Source organism: Symphodus melops, assembly GCF_947650265.1.
Source record: "Symphodus melops genome assembly, chromosome: 7".
In the NCBI taxonomy this organism is placed as follows: Eukaryota; Metazoa; Chordata; class Actinopteri; order Labriformes; family Labridae; genus Symphodus; species Symphodus melops.
Window position 1 is genome coordinate 13,452,773 of NC_136697.1, and position 17,091 is coordinate 13,469,863.

Here is a 17,091-nt window from a genome sequence, read left to right on the forward strand (position 1 = left end):
TTTTACTGCTGTTTTTCCCTTTTCAGTCCTTGAGCAGAAGGATTGACAGACAGACTCATTATAGGTATGTAATAACACAGGAGCACTCATCTAATGATGACACTCCTCATATTGAAACTCTAGTCCTAAATATTCTTCCGAAGTCTTTTTAGGTCACGATTTATTCCTCGGGGACGATGTTTCAGTAAGCCTTCAAACTGGCAGCGCACAGCAGCAGACCTATACGATCCAGTTTGCAGTAGCCTCTGCACACATGCAGGCTCCTTTGCTTCAGGCAGGCTGACACAGTTTCTCTGCCTCACTGCCTCATGCAGCTGTAGCGGCCGGGTGTGAGAGGAATTTGCAGCCAGCAGGTGGTAGCCTTCTCTGCTGTCGGCTTTGTCCGACTGTTGAACACGAGTAGCCGGCTGAATGAGGACCACATATCTCTGACCACCAGACAGGACGAGATTGGACCAAAGAGACAAAGGAAGTATAAAGAATCGGCTGCTTCTTCTCTGATCGGGCATGCTGGACACTATCTGGACAGCGCTCACTTCAGTCCCCGAGGTCAGCAGCGCAGCCTCCACCGGATTGTGACTCTCCGGGCTCCTCACAGGTGATCGGTGGATTCCGGTGGTCAGGACCGGACCTGGCGGACTCTTTACAAGTTGCTTGCAGCAGGCTGTGTCTGGACCTTGCAGTGTAACCTCCCCTCCCTGGAGAGTTAACCATCAGGAGTAAAGCATCTGTACTCTTAGACTGGAAGACAGGGGAGGAGAGAACAGCGACAGTGCAGAATAACAGTTCAAACTCACAAAGGGTTCACACCGACATGGGGTAAGTGTGGCTGGGCTTCTAGATATTACTTCAGGTGAAAGTCAAATTAAACAGCTAAATCCAGAAACTGTTTCTTGTTGGGTTACTGCACTGCTACAACAACACTATCTCCTGTTATTGTAGAAGAAGAGCTTCAGTCATCTTGTAAGATGTATCCTCACCACAGAGAAAGGTAAGAACATGTGAAGCCATCGACTTATCTCTTCTTAGTTTTCCATGAGGAGTTTACTTTTTTTTCTTTTTTTGATCTGTGACATATTCTGTTAAAGCTCATTTTTTCAAGTAAAGACAACAAATAGATTACATCTTAGCCGTGATAATAAACAGTCCAATAGTTAATATGAAATAAAGTTCAAAATAAGCAGTTCAGTCTTGATTAATCTGTGAAATTAAGGCAATATTCTTCTATAATGTTTTGTTTGTGGCCCTGCAGACCACATTATTTGACCCATATTTCTCAGTAATGGCTCTGCTTATAGGATGCTTTTACTGCAGTTGCAACTAAAAAAAGACCCAGGAGCCATATTACAGAGGACACCAGCACAGATATTCATTTCCTTTCAATTATTGTTAAAACTTTTATCTGACTTGTTAAATGTAATAACAGAGGTGGATTTAGATATTGTTGACCAAGGTTTCATTGCAGTCCTTCAGAGAACTGTCTCTCTAATGTTGAACATCTGTTGAGGACAGATTTAGATGGACCATCCAGAGGGTGAAAGGAGAAAATCAGTGAAGCAGATTATGTATGCTGTTAGATTGTAGTAGGAATTAGTGAGGTGCAACCAAGACCTCCATCCAATAACTTCCAGGCGTCATTATGTTTAGAGCCCCCCCATTAAGCCCTGTAGGCCACATCCATCTGCTGTGGATGAAGGTTGAGTAGCTCAACATCCTACAGAAGAGGGACCAGAATAGATGAATCCACATGCTATTTTCCAAGACCAGCATGTCTCAACATCAGTTTTTACACACACAAACACTTTAATATTGTCTTAAACACATACGCTTGGGCTTAAATGTTTTTGAGACTGACATAATGCATACCTTAGTTCCTGAACCTAAACATAAACATGATTCCAGCCTGAACTCTAAAACCTGGTTTTACCACTCAAACAGCCCTTAGAAATCTTTACGTAACATAACAGTCCTCACACCAGAGTTTAAAAATCAATAAGGAGTCACCCCCCCCCCCCACACACACACACACACACACAGATGCTTGTAGCCGCCACTCCTTTGTTCAAACACGTAGGCTAATTCATGTTTCAAATGCCATACTTTGTCATTTACTTTACTGCAGCTGGCAGCTGCTCTGATTTAAACTATTTTATGAATTTTTTTTTTTACAAAATATAAACTTGTAATTATACTTTGATGACTCACTGGTTCATTATAACATTGCACCTTGACCTATAATATCTACCTGACAGTACATCCATTGCAGTCTGTGGTGCAGTCATTGTTGGCCTGAACAGTTAAGAAATATACATGTTTTTAGAATGATGTATTTGTCATACATGTATTTGGATATACTAACTCATTTTCTCATTCATCTAAATAGCCTTAAAGTGGGGTTTTGGATGATGCAACCCAGACCATGGCAAGCTGCAGTTTTTTTCCAACTAGCAGTGAGACTGATCACTTAGTTGTGGCGCATCAGAAACAACACACAGACACGAAACCTCAGACAAGGTCATACAGTCATAGGTTTACTTCAAAATGGAACCCTTCTCAAATGCTCTTTGTGACAGCTCGATGAAGAGGGTAACAACGTTTTTTTTATATTTAATGGATAGTTCAACTTCATGTGTCTGACCTCTTCAATTGTAATATTGTAATAATTTTCATTATTACAAATGTAGCTGGAATAAAAACTTTTTTTTAAAAATATGTGCAGGATTCTCTTCCATATTTTTTAAGCGACCTTTTAGCACATGAACCATCTAACACTTAAGTTGCTCTTCATTTTTATGATAGTTAATTAGCTATCTTAAGGTTTTTTGAAGGGCTTGTCTAGCAAGTGCAGCAATCTTAAAACTCTCCCTATTATTGAAGGAAACTATGATCAGATATATTTGTTCGAAAAAATAAAATAGACAATGAGAAAAAAAATTACAATTATGACAAGATAGCTTTGCAGCTCAAGTTATATCTCTTAATGCATGCATGTATACTGATAAGTAATCTATTTGTCCTGTCATACGAACATAACCTCATATACTGTAAGTAAAACTCTACAAACCTACAACAATGGCTATCCAATAAATGTAAATAATGTGGTTTTGCAAACATTTTTCTTTTTTGGTAAATGTCAAAACTTTAACTAATTGGTTTATTTAAAACAAAAACTTAATATGTGAAGACATGGAGCACAACCCACTGAGTGGTGGTGGAGGGAGTTGTGATAAAGTACTCTGTTAATGTCAATCTTAGGGGTTCAATGTCAAATGGTTGACAGAAAACCTTCTTTGAACCCAGGGTCATGGAGTTTATATGAGGAGGGGATTAAGGTCTGTTGAATGGGAACTGTAGGAAATTAAAAGCTTAACTTAAAATTGGTGGTAAAGTCAGGATATCTCAAACCCTGCTGTGAGATTGATTTTGTAGGCCCAATTTGGCCGGGCTAATCTCAAACATTTTTCAGATATAAGACTGTTGAAGCATTTTTGTGAGAAAAGAAAACGTGATGGCCACTGATTTGGAATACTCTGAATCAGAGGACGGCCTATTAATTGGATGTTGGGTTGCCTTATATCCTGGCGGTATTGTTCTCCATCAGAGGTTATTTGCCTTTTTATGGCTGTGGGCTTAATGACAATTAATGAAAATAAACTGAGACTAAATGTGTTAAATGATTGATGTTTTAAAGAAAAGTTTAGGCGGCTTTAAGTTTATTTTAATGGTCCGAGGTAAGACTCGTCTATCATCTTGCAATCGTCTTCAATAGCATCACACACAAGTGAAATTCCAACATAAGCGACATCTTCATCACAATCTTCCTATATGAGCGCTGAGTACACATCACAAGAAAGCCAGAGCACATATCTCACTTCCAGCTAGACTCCTGTACTCAGAAAGTGTATCAGTGTTTGCAGCATGAGATCCAATGACAACAGGGAGGATTACTGTGAGATGAGAAGCAGAATTTCACCTCAGGTTACCCGTACCCTTACCAGACTGGAGAAGGTCAGCGGATGAAATGCCACTGTTCATATCAACACATTTACAGACCGTCCTTGAAACCCAGTGTATAGGAATCCATATAATTTTTCTTTTTCTACGATGAAACAGAGAGACCATTACTGGATTTGTGTGTCACTAATGGGGTCAGACATAAATGTACAATGACTGGTCAAAATGAAATAAATCTATTAGGAACTGCTGCTGCAATTTACAATACTGTGCGGAAGAACTGTCCCAGTTTTACCTTTAAATTCTTTAACTCTGTAGCTGTTTTGAAAAATACATATGTGTGTGTGTGTGTGTATATATATATATATATATTATACGGTGATGGTCAGTTGTAAGAAAAAGATTGATGATGAGAAACATATTTTTGTTTTACTTTTTATTGAGTATCTGATCAGTGTTTGCAGCCTACTGAGAAAGACATTGCCACTTGGTTTATCTGTCAGCCAGAGAAATTGTTCACAGTGAATACCTTAGTCCTATGTTTTAGATGCACCCGGTGTGCCATATGTGCTTTTTTATTTTGGATGAACAGTGAAAAGTCTTAAGATATCTTTCAGAAAGGTTATTGAGCCATCTCACCAGTATTGATCTCTGACCTTGACGATTTAATCTTTGGCAAGTCATTCAGGCTGTTAGCATTGTTAGCAGTTTGGCTTATAGGGAAGAAATATCTGCTTATTCATTAGTCCACCCTCAGTCCAATGGTAAAATCTGTTAATATACCTTGTACATATAGACATCAGAGTGAGCAGATGAACATGCTGATTTTAGCATTGACTTCATAGCAACACTGGACAGCCTCAGAGGGTTGCAAGCCTGTCCGTAGCTTATTCTGCTGAAATAGGCATACTTAGAGTGACACAATGTTTAGTTTTATATACATTTTTAACTGTATTTGCTTTTATACCAAAGCCTGAGAGCACACAAGGCAAGTAAACCCACTAACCGGACATGAGCTATGGGAAAAGTAGATAGTCCTGCCATCCGTACCTCATGACAGTGGCTAAGCCAACTTCACATCACGAGGACTTTGTTGCTATGATATATTTACCTTGTATCCAGGATACAAGTGTGCAAATACTGGCAGGATCAGACCAGAGGGCGGATAGGGTTCTGAGAGTTTTTAGTCAACATCGTTTGCCAGCAAAATCACAGCCCTGTATGGCTGCTGACTGTGTGACGCAGGAAGAAACAAGAGAGAAATCCAAAGGATGATTCAAACATCTGCTCCCAAGATGGCAAAGGGATAAGTCTAGTACCATTGAGAAATTAATGGTTTCCTTTTAGAGCAAATGAGGGTCACAACTGTGTGACAATGGAGTCTTTCATTCTCAGATCATAAAGGAAAACATTTTGCATGAAGGAGAAAAGCTTTTTGTCTTGTTTTGGTTTTAAGATTTTAATGTCCAGAACTTCCTTCTCTTCAATGAAAGACAAGAGTTACATCGAAACTACTGTTGGTGGACAGGAAGTCTGAGAGAGGGTTTTAACTCTTAGATTTACTTTATTAAAGGAAGGAAATGTTCGAGCTCTATCTCAACTCAACATACTGTTTCCTTTTCCAGGGAGCAGCCAATCTTTAGTGCCCGTGCCCATGTTTTCCAGATCGACCCCGCCACCAAGAGGAACTGGATCCCAGCCAGCAAACATGCCGTCACGGTGTCCTTCTTCTACGATGCCAATCGTAACGTGTATCGCATCATCAGTGTCGGTGGGACGAAGGTAAGGGTGAGGATCAGAAGAGGATGTGTTGCTCTGATTGTTCGCTGTCCTTCTTCGTCACGTATCAAACAACGCTACAGAGGGACTCAACAACATAACAACTAGAGCATGTTTCGCTCAGGCTCGTGGATTTAGATTATGAGTAAGACACCACATCCATCAGCGGAGAGGGGGAGGGGGAATTGGGGTCTACTTGATCTCCTCTTAGCACCTCTGGTCTGACCCACATTTCTGCATCCCAGAAAGCTGTGCGAGGTGGCAGTTGGTCAGTCAGCAGCCCGATCCTGCCAGGGCTGGTGTCCGTCTCCTGACGAGTCATCACTGCTGTTTTCACCGTCCAACATGTTATGTCAAACATGTAGATGCAGGAACGCAGAACTCAAAGGTCATGTAATCGTTGGATGAGAGAAAAGGTCCAAAAAGCTTCCTGCTAAGCTGCCTTTGCCCCGCAATGCTGGGATTTAAATCGGGTGCATTATTGTAAAGCCGGAGATGACGTAAAAAGGTTTTATAAATAGGTCTGGTCTAATATTTGTTTACTCATATTCTCTTCGGGAAAGATGTGGTTCTCTCTAAGAGGGGTTATAAACCATGTGTATATGCTGTGTTTTTATATCTTTATGGCCGCCCATTCTTTGAGAATACTCTGATTTAAATCATTTTCAGCTGTGGTTGTACCTTGAACAATAATCACTGATGATCTGCTTCAACACAACATCATTTTCGAACCAACAAAACTGACTCAAAAGAGAGAGAGAGAGAGAGAGAGAGAGAGTGATTGAAAAAAGCCGATTTCCAGGAATGCCATTTTAAAGCAATAGCTTCACATACGAGTTTCTCATGAAAGATTAAGAAAGTTGAGTTATCAAGGTTTGGCAGCATTTATGTAAGATCTGTTTTTTAAAATAAACAAACAAACAAAAAAACAGTAAACTTTAAAAGAAAGAAACAATTAACCCTTTTAAGAGAAGTGTTTTGATATTTACACCTGGGGCGGCAGTAGCTCAGTCTGTAGGGACTTGGGTTGGGAACCGGAGGGTCGCCGGTTCAAGTCCCGGCACGGACCAAGTCCGGAAACTGGTCTGGTAACTGGAGAGGTGCCAGTCCATTTCCTGAGCACTGCCGAGGTGCCCCTGAGCAAGGCACCGAACCCCAAAACTGCTCTAGAGCGCTCGCTGTGGGCAGCCCCCTCACTCTGAGACCTCTCCATTAATGCATGTCACTAGAACCCTGTTTGTGCATGAGTGTGTATCTCGGCCTATGTGTGTGTTAGACAGAGTGTAAACTGAATTTCCCCTCGTGGGATTAATAAAGTGTAAATTATTATTATTAAACAAGAGCAGGACCAAATCAATAATTTTAGCAAAATGCAAACATTCAAGTTGACACTGAAAAAAAGTTTAAAGGTTTATTTTGGGGGTTTTATTCCTTGATTTAGAGATAGGAAAATGAACGAGTTTGATAAACTAGCCCTTATGAGGAAGTCATTGACTGAAATCTTTACAAACTGTTGTTGTTAAGAAGACCCAGGTGCACAGGAAGGTGATACAAAATACCTCATGAAAGACTAATCTTTTAATGCGATTAGTTTGGTCTGGATTTTTGGATGAGCTTCTAAACCGCATTTCACTCAGTTTCCTGCACTGTTAAAATGACACACACCAGCCTGAAGGTAGAAAATCTCTTATCTCTGAATTTGCAGGCGATCATCAACTGCAGTGTTACACCCAGCATGACGTTTACCAAGACGTCCCAGAAGTTCGGACAGTGGGCAGACAGTAGAGCCAACACGGTGTATGGTCTTGGTTTTGCTACAGAACAACAGCTGCATCAGGTAAATCAAAAGTCTACTAATCTTAAAGCATCTGTAAACTCTTTAGGATATCTTATGAAAACCTCTTACTAACTATACATCAAGACTTTTAACAATGCATTATTTATGTTCATTGTCCTCTTGTCCTCTTTAAAAAAAAAAAGTTTGCAGAGAAGTTTAAGGAGGTGAAAGATGCTGCACGCCTGGCAAGAGAAAAGTCACAGGATAAAGAACTGGCCAACACAGCGCTCACCATCGCTGCTCCTCAGGTGAGATTTAGAGGAAAATATAACAAGAAAGCTTAGAAGCAAATTTAAAAAAAAAAAAAAAAAAAACAGACAAATATCCAGTGAGGCATTTTAGGAATGAGGAGAGAGACTGTGAGCACAGGCCAAGGTTAGATGAACTCACATGTGTCTTTGCAACAGCTCAACTATTAGACAGGGCCACTGTGATAAAATCAAAGGAGGGATGAAAGGAGAGAAAAGAAAGGCAAAAGAAAGAGGAGTTGGGTCACTCGGGAAGAGAAGAGAGGAAAAGTAGGACGGTGGTAAATTTATCTTGTGATGCTCAGCAGTGAACCACATCCACATTTTCTATCTTCTCCTGTGGAGTTGTGTCTAACTTTGATTCTGTAATAATGAAAGCTCTGGGATTTTTTGACCAATAGAGAATAATTACCCATCGGCTGCATCTGCTTGGCCATGAGGAACATGCCCATTTCCTTTTTAATTCCAAGGCTGAACAGATTCCAAGTGATGTCAGTCACTCTACGTCGTTATCGATTTAATGAACACATCGGCGGAGCCAAAGCTCCAGAAAATTGCCATCTGCATCAATAAGTTGTACTCAATACCTGCTAAGTAGTGCTGTGCTGCATAGCTGATCACACAGTGAAGAGTGCCGGTGATGTCTATAGAAATGTCCTTGTGTATGAGAGGCATTGTGATGACATGTTTCTTTGTCTGTTTTGTTTCACCTCATGGATTTCCTATGTAGTTCTCACAGGTGAGTCTTTCCTTTTTTTTTGCCTTCTTATTTCTGAGAACAATTTCAGTATCATTTTGTACCCCCAAACACAAACTATCTCAGAGAGCAAATTGTGTGCAAACACACACTGAACATCTCTAATTTCCTTCTTACATGGGCCCCAAAGTTTGAACCTATTTACATCTGCTGTGAAGGGCTGTACTCTTATTTTGCGAAACCAAAACAGACACTGTGGTGTGTATTATGGTGCATCCCAAGAAGAACAGCTAAGTTATTGGATACTGCAAAAGGGAAAAATAACAACTAATCAAATATCTATCTGAAATATACACATGAGTCCGATAATCAAGTTTTTCTCTCTGCAACAAATTTTTCTTTGTGTGTTTTTAATGAGAAAGCACACTATTTCTGAACTGTGAACCGAATGGGACCTTTTGGAAATGAAGCTTTAATGTTAAGTTGCAGCGTGTGTTATTAGGAGTCCATTTACTGATGTGTTTCTCAGGACCTCTCGGATGAACTCCAGTCTCCACCTGTGATGTGTGTGAACGGACCAGAAGATAAGCTGTTCCGCAGCCAGAGCGCCGACATCACGCTTTCCTCTGAGAAGGAGCGCATTAAAAAGATGCTCTCTGAAGGGTAACTGACATTCGCACAAACACACCTACTCACTCACACACACACCAAAAAAAACCTTTCACAAAATGGAAATTGACTGTGAACACATTTCTTCTCCTTTCTTTCCGAGTTCAATCTCACCTTCTGTTCAAAGAGAGTGCGATAAGAATCCCTTTGTGTTCCGTGGAGGTGTGAAGAATAGGTTTCAAATGAATTTTTGTGTGTCCACCTTCTTTTTAAAATTCCTGCACTGTACACTCCAGCTTTCTCTCTTTTCTGCTCCGCTGGACACAAAGTTCAAACTTGATGAGTCACTTGAAACACAATGAGACATTGCAAAGTTCATGTCACTCAGTGCAAACAAACTTGTATTGATCTGAGCTTACATGTTGACGATAGGCTTTTTGTTTTACCGCAGTATTATTGACCTCACTTAATTCATATACTTTATAATAACAGTTAGTTATGTTTGTGTTGATTAAATTCAGCTGGTACCTCCGAATCACACAATTGAATAAAAGAGCACAAATAAACCTACACTGAGTAAAGCAGCTGTGGTTACCATGGATACAAAGTTGCAAGAGTGCAGGAGAATGTTTGGGTTGCTTGGCAACAGGTCAGTTTCAGTTAAAATGTGAAACTTGTTGAATTAGGGGAAGCAAAAGATTATAATCTGTTATTGTTTTGTTTCTTCTATTGCTGTTGTCTGAAACAGTACAATATCTGAGGTCAAAAAGTAGCCACTTTGTGCATGCACAGCTATGATCATCTTCCACTCAGTGGCCTTGGGCCTATGACTGAATTAGAGCTTCCTCTCTTCTTGTTATATCCACACACATATCTATGTTGGATGTACTCTTACACATCATATGGTGCTGCACCGTTGGCCTTACTTCAAGTCTGCAGACCTGAGTGTCTGTCTAGTTGATAATAAGTCTTAGTTAATGAGTCTTTAAGGTCTATAGGAGTTTTATCACAATCATGTTTTGTTTTTTAGGTTTTGACCACATCTAAAGACCATTATTAGTGGAAGGGTTTGTTATCAGGTCATATAAGTATTTTCAGTGATGATATAAGGCTTGAAACAACTCCATTAAAATTGAGCAAACTTGCGTTACCTTCAAAGATCTGAAAAACATTCAGTTTATCGAACCATGTTTTTAAATACAACGTGCAATATCCATCTCATGTCTGCACTGTAGAAGCATCAAGACTAGAAACCATCATACAGCTGGCATGGCTCTTTCCTAAATCAAGCTAACAGCAGTTCTTAGACTCAGCAGTGCAAACAGTATCTCTTGAATAAATAACTGACAGGAAAAATATAGCTCAGGTTGACATTTTGTGGTAATCAAATATGGTGCTGGTTTTGACATGGCCTTTATGCTTACCTTTAGTTGCTCACAGTTGGTGCAGGCTTTTGTTTTTCTAGGCTGTTTAAAAAAAGAGTGTTCTGCCATGATGTACCCAGCCATTGGGACAGTTAGTTCTACATAATAATAACACTGATGTTCTACCGTTTCTGTCAGCTGTATCATCTTTATAAGTTATTCCTGCGTTTTCTCTCTCTTGTCTCCAACATTCTTGTTAATGTTGTCTCTTTTAATAACTGCTGACCCAAACCGCTGATCTGTATGTGAAGCATGCAGAAGAATACAGGGCTGTGCTGTGGCTCAAGACAGTGCTGAGGGAAAAGGTTATGTCAAGGTGAAGCGTTGAGAATATCGCAAAATACAACATCAACCGAAATGTGTTTATAGGTAGGACTTTTTAAAGTGGTTACAGAAACCAGTCCTTATGACCTGTTCTATTGATACTATTGATGAGTATCTTATACAACCCCACTTAAAAAAAACCACTATGCTCTTTTAGTAAGTATAACATTCATATTTAAAACATTGTTCTAAAAAATATATCAAGTATAACAAGTTTGTTGCCTACGAGTTGGCTGCCTAACTAACAAATCATCATTGTGATGATACTGATTTATTGATTTGTGACACAGTAAATCTAAATCTAACTAAACTCCATGAGGCTGCTACACATTTCATTTAATGCAGGTTATTGATTGCCCTCCAGCAGGTAATCTATTAACTTTCACAGGGTTTACAGAGTATTAACATGGTTTTTATTTGTCGGGTTGATTTCATTTTGCTTTCATTAGATTTGTTAAGCTTTCTCAAAAATGAAGATGTCATTTTATGAGGTCTTACCTAAGCCTGTGGACATCTCCACATTCAGTCCTTTGAGCCTTTATATCCTGCAGTCCTTTCATTATGACAGAAAGCTGCTGCTCAATGGTTACCATGGTGACCTGTTGCCATGGAACAACCTCAAAACAACCTTAGAAAAAAGAACAATGTGAAGAGATGAGTCTGGATGATCTTTGCTGTAGATCATCACACAACAGAAATAGATATATAGGATAGATAGATAGATATCTAAGGTCTAATTTAAGTGTACAAATTCTGCAAAATACACTTGAGCATGTCTTGAAAATACTAATATGTGTCCCTAGCTTGTCTACAACCCTGATCAAATGATCGTCATAGTTTGTCAGGAGAAAACTAATATTTAAGTTTCCTTTTTTTCCTGAGATTCTCAATGATTTTGGACTTAGCTTTCTTACCTGATAATTCGTTCTACGCTTATTACATGAAACATAAATAAAGTGTCCTTCCTTGGTTGAATTGTGTTTTTGTCTTTCAGATCTATTTGCGAAATGAACCTGGAGGCAGAGCTCTTTACTCTGCAGGACAGTAACTCCAAACTGGTGGCAGCTCTGCATGAGGCTAACGCTAACGTGGAGCAGTGGAAGAAACAGCTGGCAGCCTATCAGGAGGAGACGGAGAGACTCCGAGACCAGGTGAGACTCAGCTGTATTTAGCCTGACACTCGGGTACAGAGGGCATGAAGGGGCTTAATTTCATGGTGCTTACACAAAACATGTCAAGGATATAATATCAATAAAACTCCAATCAACACATATATGAGAACAACACACAATATTCCTGTTTGCCCAAATCCCCTATTTCATGTTATACTTCACCAGCCGATTCTTGTTGTCCTCCTTTAACACTCCTACTACTAAATAGTAGACTAATTATATATCCCATTATGGAGAAGAATAATGATACTTTATTTTTTTTAAAATACATAAATTTGTCGTAAGGATAAAAGGTCGGAAGTATAAAAGGTAGTTTAAAGCTTGTTTTTGTCAGAACAGAAGATTGAAGTTGACATTTTAATGATTAAAATACCATGTGAATAATTTTCTACAGATTTATTTAATGTTAGCTGTCTGAAAGCGTATCTATTAAGTGCCTGGTCATATCATAGATATAAGACAATATTCTATACCAAAAAAGAAAATAAGAAATTTTGTTCTCTCTTCACGATTATTTTCATTGTCACACAGAGCTTTTCCTTGGAGTCCTGATCAAGATGGCAGCAAAAAATAAATAAATAAATAAAACTTTCTGTCTGAACGAATAAACAAAAGCATTCAGAAAACAAGTTATCATATATTACATAAAACATGATTAGTATTGTACAGTAAAATTACGAACATCCACAGGTAAAATATTTCCTAATTATTTTTTATTGTCTTCCATTTAACAAAGTAAAAGTTTTAACATGTCTGCAAAATTAAGGTTTTTACAAATCCAAATCTATACTAATTCATTTTACTGATATGATCCATTTTGACTGGTGTGAAGTGGTTTTAGAAGACCTAAACTGAAAACTGAACACTTCCTAGTTGTGTCTAACACTGGTCATATACAGGTGACCTGTCCAGGAAGTAAGGTTTTTTTATTCTCTGCCTCTGATTGGCTTAGAGTAAATTTCCTTTATTAATTAATGTTACTTGTCATGGCTTAAACTAACCAACCACAAAAATCAATGTAATGAGCTCTAACCAGTCAGAGGCAAATAGGGAGGAACAATTATGAGTGTTCACTATGGAAGGGTTCATAATTTTGCATCAGGATGTAATCTGCCTCTAATTTATTAGTGAAGGGTGATAGATGGATGAACTATCTGTTACATGACAAGCTTAGTTGAGAAGTCGACATCAAAGCTATATCATGTGTAATGAAAGCGTTTGATTAGATGAGAAGCTTTACAAGGTCATAAATTGGAAACCTTTCTAAAATCGTACTCAGAAGGGTTTACAAATTTGACACACCTTCTTTTGATTTTAACAACAAATCCTTAGAAGACACAAAAAGAAATGTATTCCTCCAATGAACATAAAATAACTATCAATCAGGAATCTAGTAAGTGCTTTTTTACAACCTATATAAAAATGCCACACATTCATTAGTGTGCTTTGCCTAAAAAAATCTATGTTAGAATAATGTGTCAATGGCGGGGTAGGTCAGTGTTAAGTATGCTCTTAATGCCTCATGAAACTTAAGTCTTTCCTTTCTTTCCTGCATAAGATCCAGGGAGTGGCTTTTGTTAAATGTAGGATCATGATAATTAGAACAAAAGAAGATAGGATACTTTTTTTTTATTGCAAACATAAAACTAAATTTCATTGGTGACAATTAGCTCAGCAGCATAGTCCTTAGCAGTTATAAACATATAAACATAATTGAGCCCATTCACCTTGCTCGTACCAATGTCACAGTTTGGTGTAAATATGCAGAGCCTCAGGAGGGTTTTACACTTGAGTACGCTCTCAGGTTCCAGTGGCTGCAGATGCCTCAGGTCCTCACCCTCTGTCGTCACTCATCAATAAAAGGCATTTACTGTTGGCTGATTCCTCTGGGAGCCACCTCGCCTCGGGCTCACAATTACAAACCTCTCTGATTCTACGCTTTAATACCTTGGCTTGATCCCTTTCCATTATAGCCCAGCCTTACAGTATCGATCTCTGCTTTTTAACTCTCTGCTACTCATATGGTATTAAGAAGCACTTTTCAGTTTTGGTCCACATCACAAAAAAACCCAATATGAGTCTCTATTTCCTTTGGACTGAGTGTGTCCCCTCTGTCTGAGGAAGGGGACCAGGTGGCTGAAAATAGTTCACGTCTCTTGGGTGGAGTGAGAGGGAGAGGGGTTTGTAGGACAGCTATATCCTACTTTCATTGCCCCAGTTAGAAAGAAATGAAAAATCACCAGAGGGAGCTGGCATCCACTAGTTTCTCTATTTTTTCTACGTCTTCTGTTCTACCGTTCCTCAAAGTCTCAACAATGCATGGTTTGAACTAAACCAGCCTGTCGCAGAATGACCCAGGAGCATTTTAAAGGGGTCCTTTTTTTTCTGATTCATGGGGCAGACATGACAATGCAGAGAGCATCTCAGCCCAGTTTACCTGAGAGTGATGACATGCCCTGCTTGTCTGCCTGTTGTTCAGCTCACTGAAGATGATGTTATAACATGTTTTAATGTGTATTTACAGGTGATAAAAAATACATTCAAATAAGCTGTTTAGCTGAGGTCTTTTTGGAAAAGCTATCCAAATGTTGCACGTGTGTTGTTGTATGTGTGTAGCCTTTTAAACCAACTTAAATCAGTCAAATCATTTGATTGGTCCTGCTACTTTAAGCACACTTACTCGTAGGAAACAATCGGGGGTTAAGTGTCCAGCCCATGGACACATCGGACATGTTGCTGCAGGAGAAGAGAATCGAACCCTCAACCTTCTGGTTAACAGACGACCCCACAGAATTCAGTACTGAAAGCTATTGATGACTGATAGTGTCATTAAGACTTTCATTTGTACTGAATTTTGTGGGGATGTCAGAGACACCACAAGCTGTCAACTTTATAACTTTATAACAACATGTTATAAATTCAGTGTGTGTATGTATTTGTGTGTGTTGTAAGGTGGCTGAATTAGAGGCCCATGGAGGCCACGGCCCTAGTGACCTTCTGAAGGATGAGCTGACACAGTCCCTTGAGGAGTTGGAGTCCCTGCTGAAGGCCAAAGATGAGGTAGGTACTAGTTTTTTTATTCGCTGGTGTTAAAGCTGTAATATTCTAAAGTTCAATACGAGCCTTCATGATAAAAATGTCATCCACTCGAACTCAAGCAAAGCTTTCATTCTCTTTCAGGAAATCCACATTTTGCAGGGCAAGAAAGTGGAGTACCACGAGATGGAGCACGACAGAGATGAGGCCATCCGCAGATTACGGGTTGAAGAGAGATTATTCAATACCATCAAAATTATGGAACATCTCTCAAGCAACAGGAGCATCCATTGAACTGTTTTTAATGTTCCTGTCCTCCTCTTCTCTACAGGAGATGGAGATGCGTAACTCAGAGTTGGAGCGCCGCATCCAGAACTCAGAGCAGAACCTGAATAACTCTTTGGAGGACCGGGATCGCATGGACTCTGAAATCCAGAGGGCCATTGAAATTCTGGACATCAAGATCTTTGACCTCAATGACCTCCGCCAGAGTCTGGTCAAACTAATAGACAAATAAGACACAATGGAGGAAACCTGACTCAAGAGAGAGAAAGAGAGACATACAGGTGACAGGGTTAGTCATGATGGTGCTGGTCCCGGTCCTCTTCAAGCACAAGAGCCACCTCTGCAGGCTGTGGGGAGGTTTCCCTCTGTGCTGTTCTCAGCAAGGTGTTGACAAAAGCAGCATACACATGCTTGTCCAGTCTAATATAACGCTTCATGATGCTTTAAAGGGTAATGTTCAATGCAATAAACCAACTCTAAGGTAAGTGCTTCACAGTGCTAGGTAGTAATAAAGGTGCTTGTAGTATTTCATACGTACGACTTTTGTACACAAAAAAACAATGCAGAGTCAATATTACTGATAAGATGCCTTGTTATTTTTTATTCAACTGACAGTTACACATCATCACAACAAAATGAGTCAAAACAAACAGGAACATTGACAAAGCATGAAGAGGACAGTTAATACATATATCAAACGTTACACAAGACAAATGAACAGCCTGCAAACAACATCTTTAAAAAAGAAATATTTGGAAATATAACACAGTGTTTCATAGTTCACAACTTAAAACGTGAGATCTGAATATTAACAATGATAGTCATTCCTAAGATCCTCATCTCATCTATACGTAGACTATAAGGAAACATTTAAATCTAAGATAAGTTGCAGTAACCTATATGTTAATCGACATAAATAAGATGCAAGTAATGACACTTAGAATAAATAAGTCTCATGAAATGACACTGATAAGTAATGTTGAAAGTTATTTAGTGAAATCTAGACATAAAAGTCACCACTTAGTGTTACAGATAAGTTGTACTGGAGTCTAGGTGTGCATCATCTCTTATTAATCCACTGAGTTAAGAACTTCTTTACGATTCATTTAAAGAACTCGCACATTTCTGCCTTTTGTCATTTCTCAGCACGTTACCTTTAGCTGTGGACAAAATGCCAAACGCCTTCACACACCATGCTGACTGTATCATTTAAAGGAGTTTATGACGCTGTATTCATTTATGTTCCGAGCCTTATTGTTGAGCCTTGGTTGTTGATCGTCTTGTCAGTTCTGTCAAAAACTTTTGAGCTGTCATCACGATTGGTTGGAAATAAAAACAAATGCAGTCTCTCACTCATGGGAGTGTATTTATTTCTAATGGTTTTCAGTCCTTTTTTTCTCTTGGCTATCTCAGACAGGCTGCCCAGGTATATTTTGGGCTGCCCAAATGAGAAAGTTGTCGTATTTGAATGCCATTACTCTTCCAGGCGTTGCAGAGTTTTAGGTTTATTTATTCCAATCATTTGTTCTCTCAGTTTGAGAACTTTACACAGCTCCTTCTCTGCTACACTAAAGGAGTGATTCAGAAAAGCATTAAGTAGCTTTTGCGAACACCGGCACCAACACAAACTTGCAGTTAATAAAAAAACAAACTGTTGCCATATTTAATAGGGAACTTTCCAGTGATCAGGAAATGTAATCTCTGCAGGACTTCAAAATAAATGATG

At 39.1% G+C, this 17,091-nt stretch overlaps 1 protein-coding gene across 1 annotated transcript; it reads left to right on the forward strand.

Moving 5' to 3' along the window:
• Positions 1-76: 76 nt before the first annotated feature.
• Positions 77-17,082, forward strand: LOC306826241 (homer protein homolog 3-like). Its single transcript, XM_079347438.1, has 10 exons — positions 77-819; positions 943-991; positions 5,580-5,736; positions 7,439-7,570; positions 7,714-7,818; positions 9,045-9,178; positions 11,867-12,023; positions 14,997-15,104; positions 15,225-15,305; positions 15,412-17,082. Exons 2-10 carry the CDS (start codon positions 969-971, stop codon positions 15,595-15,597), a joined length of 1,083 nt encoding a protein of 360 aa, XP_079203564.1. The 5' UTR covers positions 77-819; positions 943-968; the 3' UTR covers positions 15,598-17,082.
• Positions 17,083-17,091: the final 9 nt, after the last annotated feature.

Coding starts and splice junctions, on each gene's coding strand:
- LOC306826241 (XM_079347438.1), top strand. CDS start 969: ATGTATCCTCACCACAGAGAAAG. Junction 992..5,579: donor TATCCTCACCACAGAGAAAG/GTAAGAACATGT, acceptor TTCCTTTTCCAG/GGAGCAGCCAATCTTTAGTG. Junction 9,179..11,866: donor AAAAAGATGCTCTCTGAAGG/GTAACTGACATT, acceptor TTTGTCTTTCAG/ATCTATTTGCGAAATGAACC.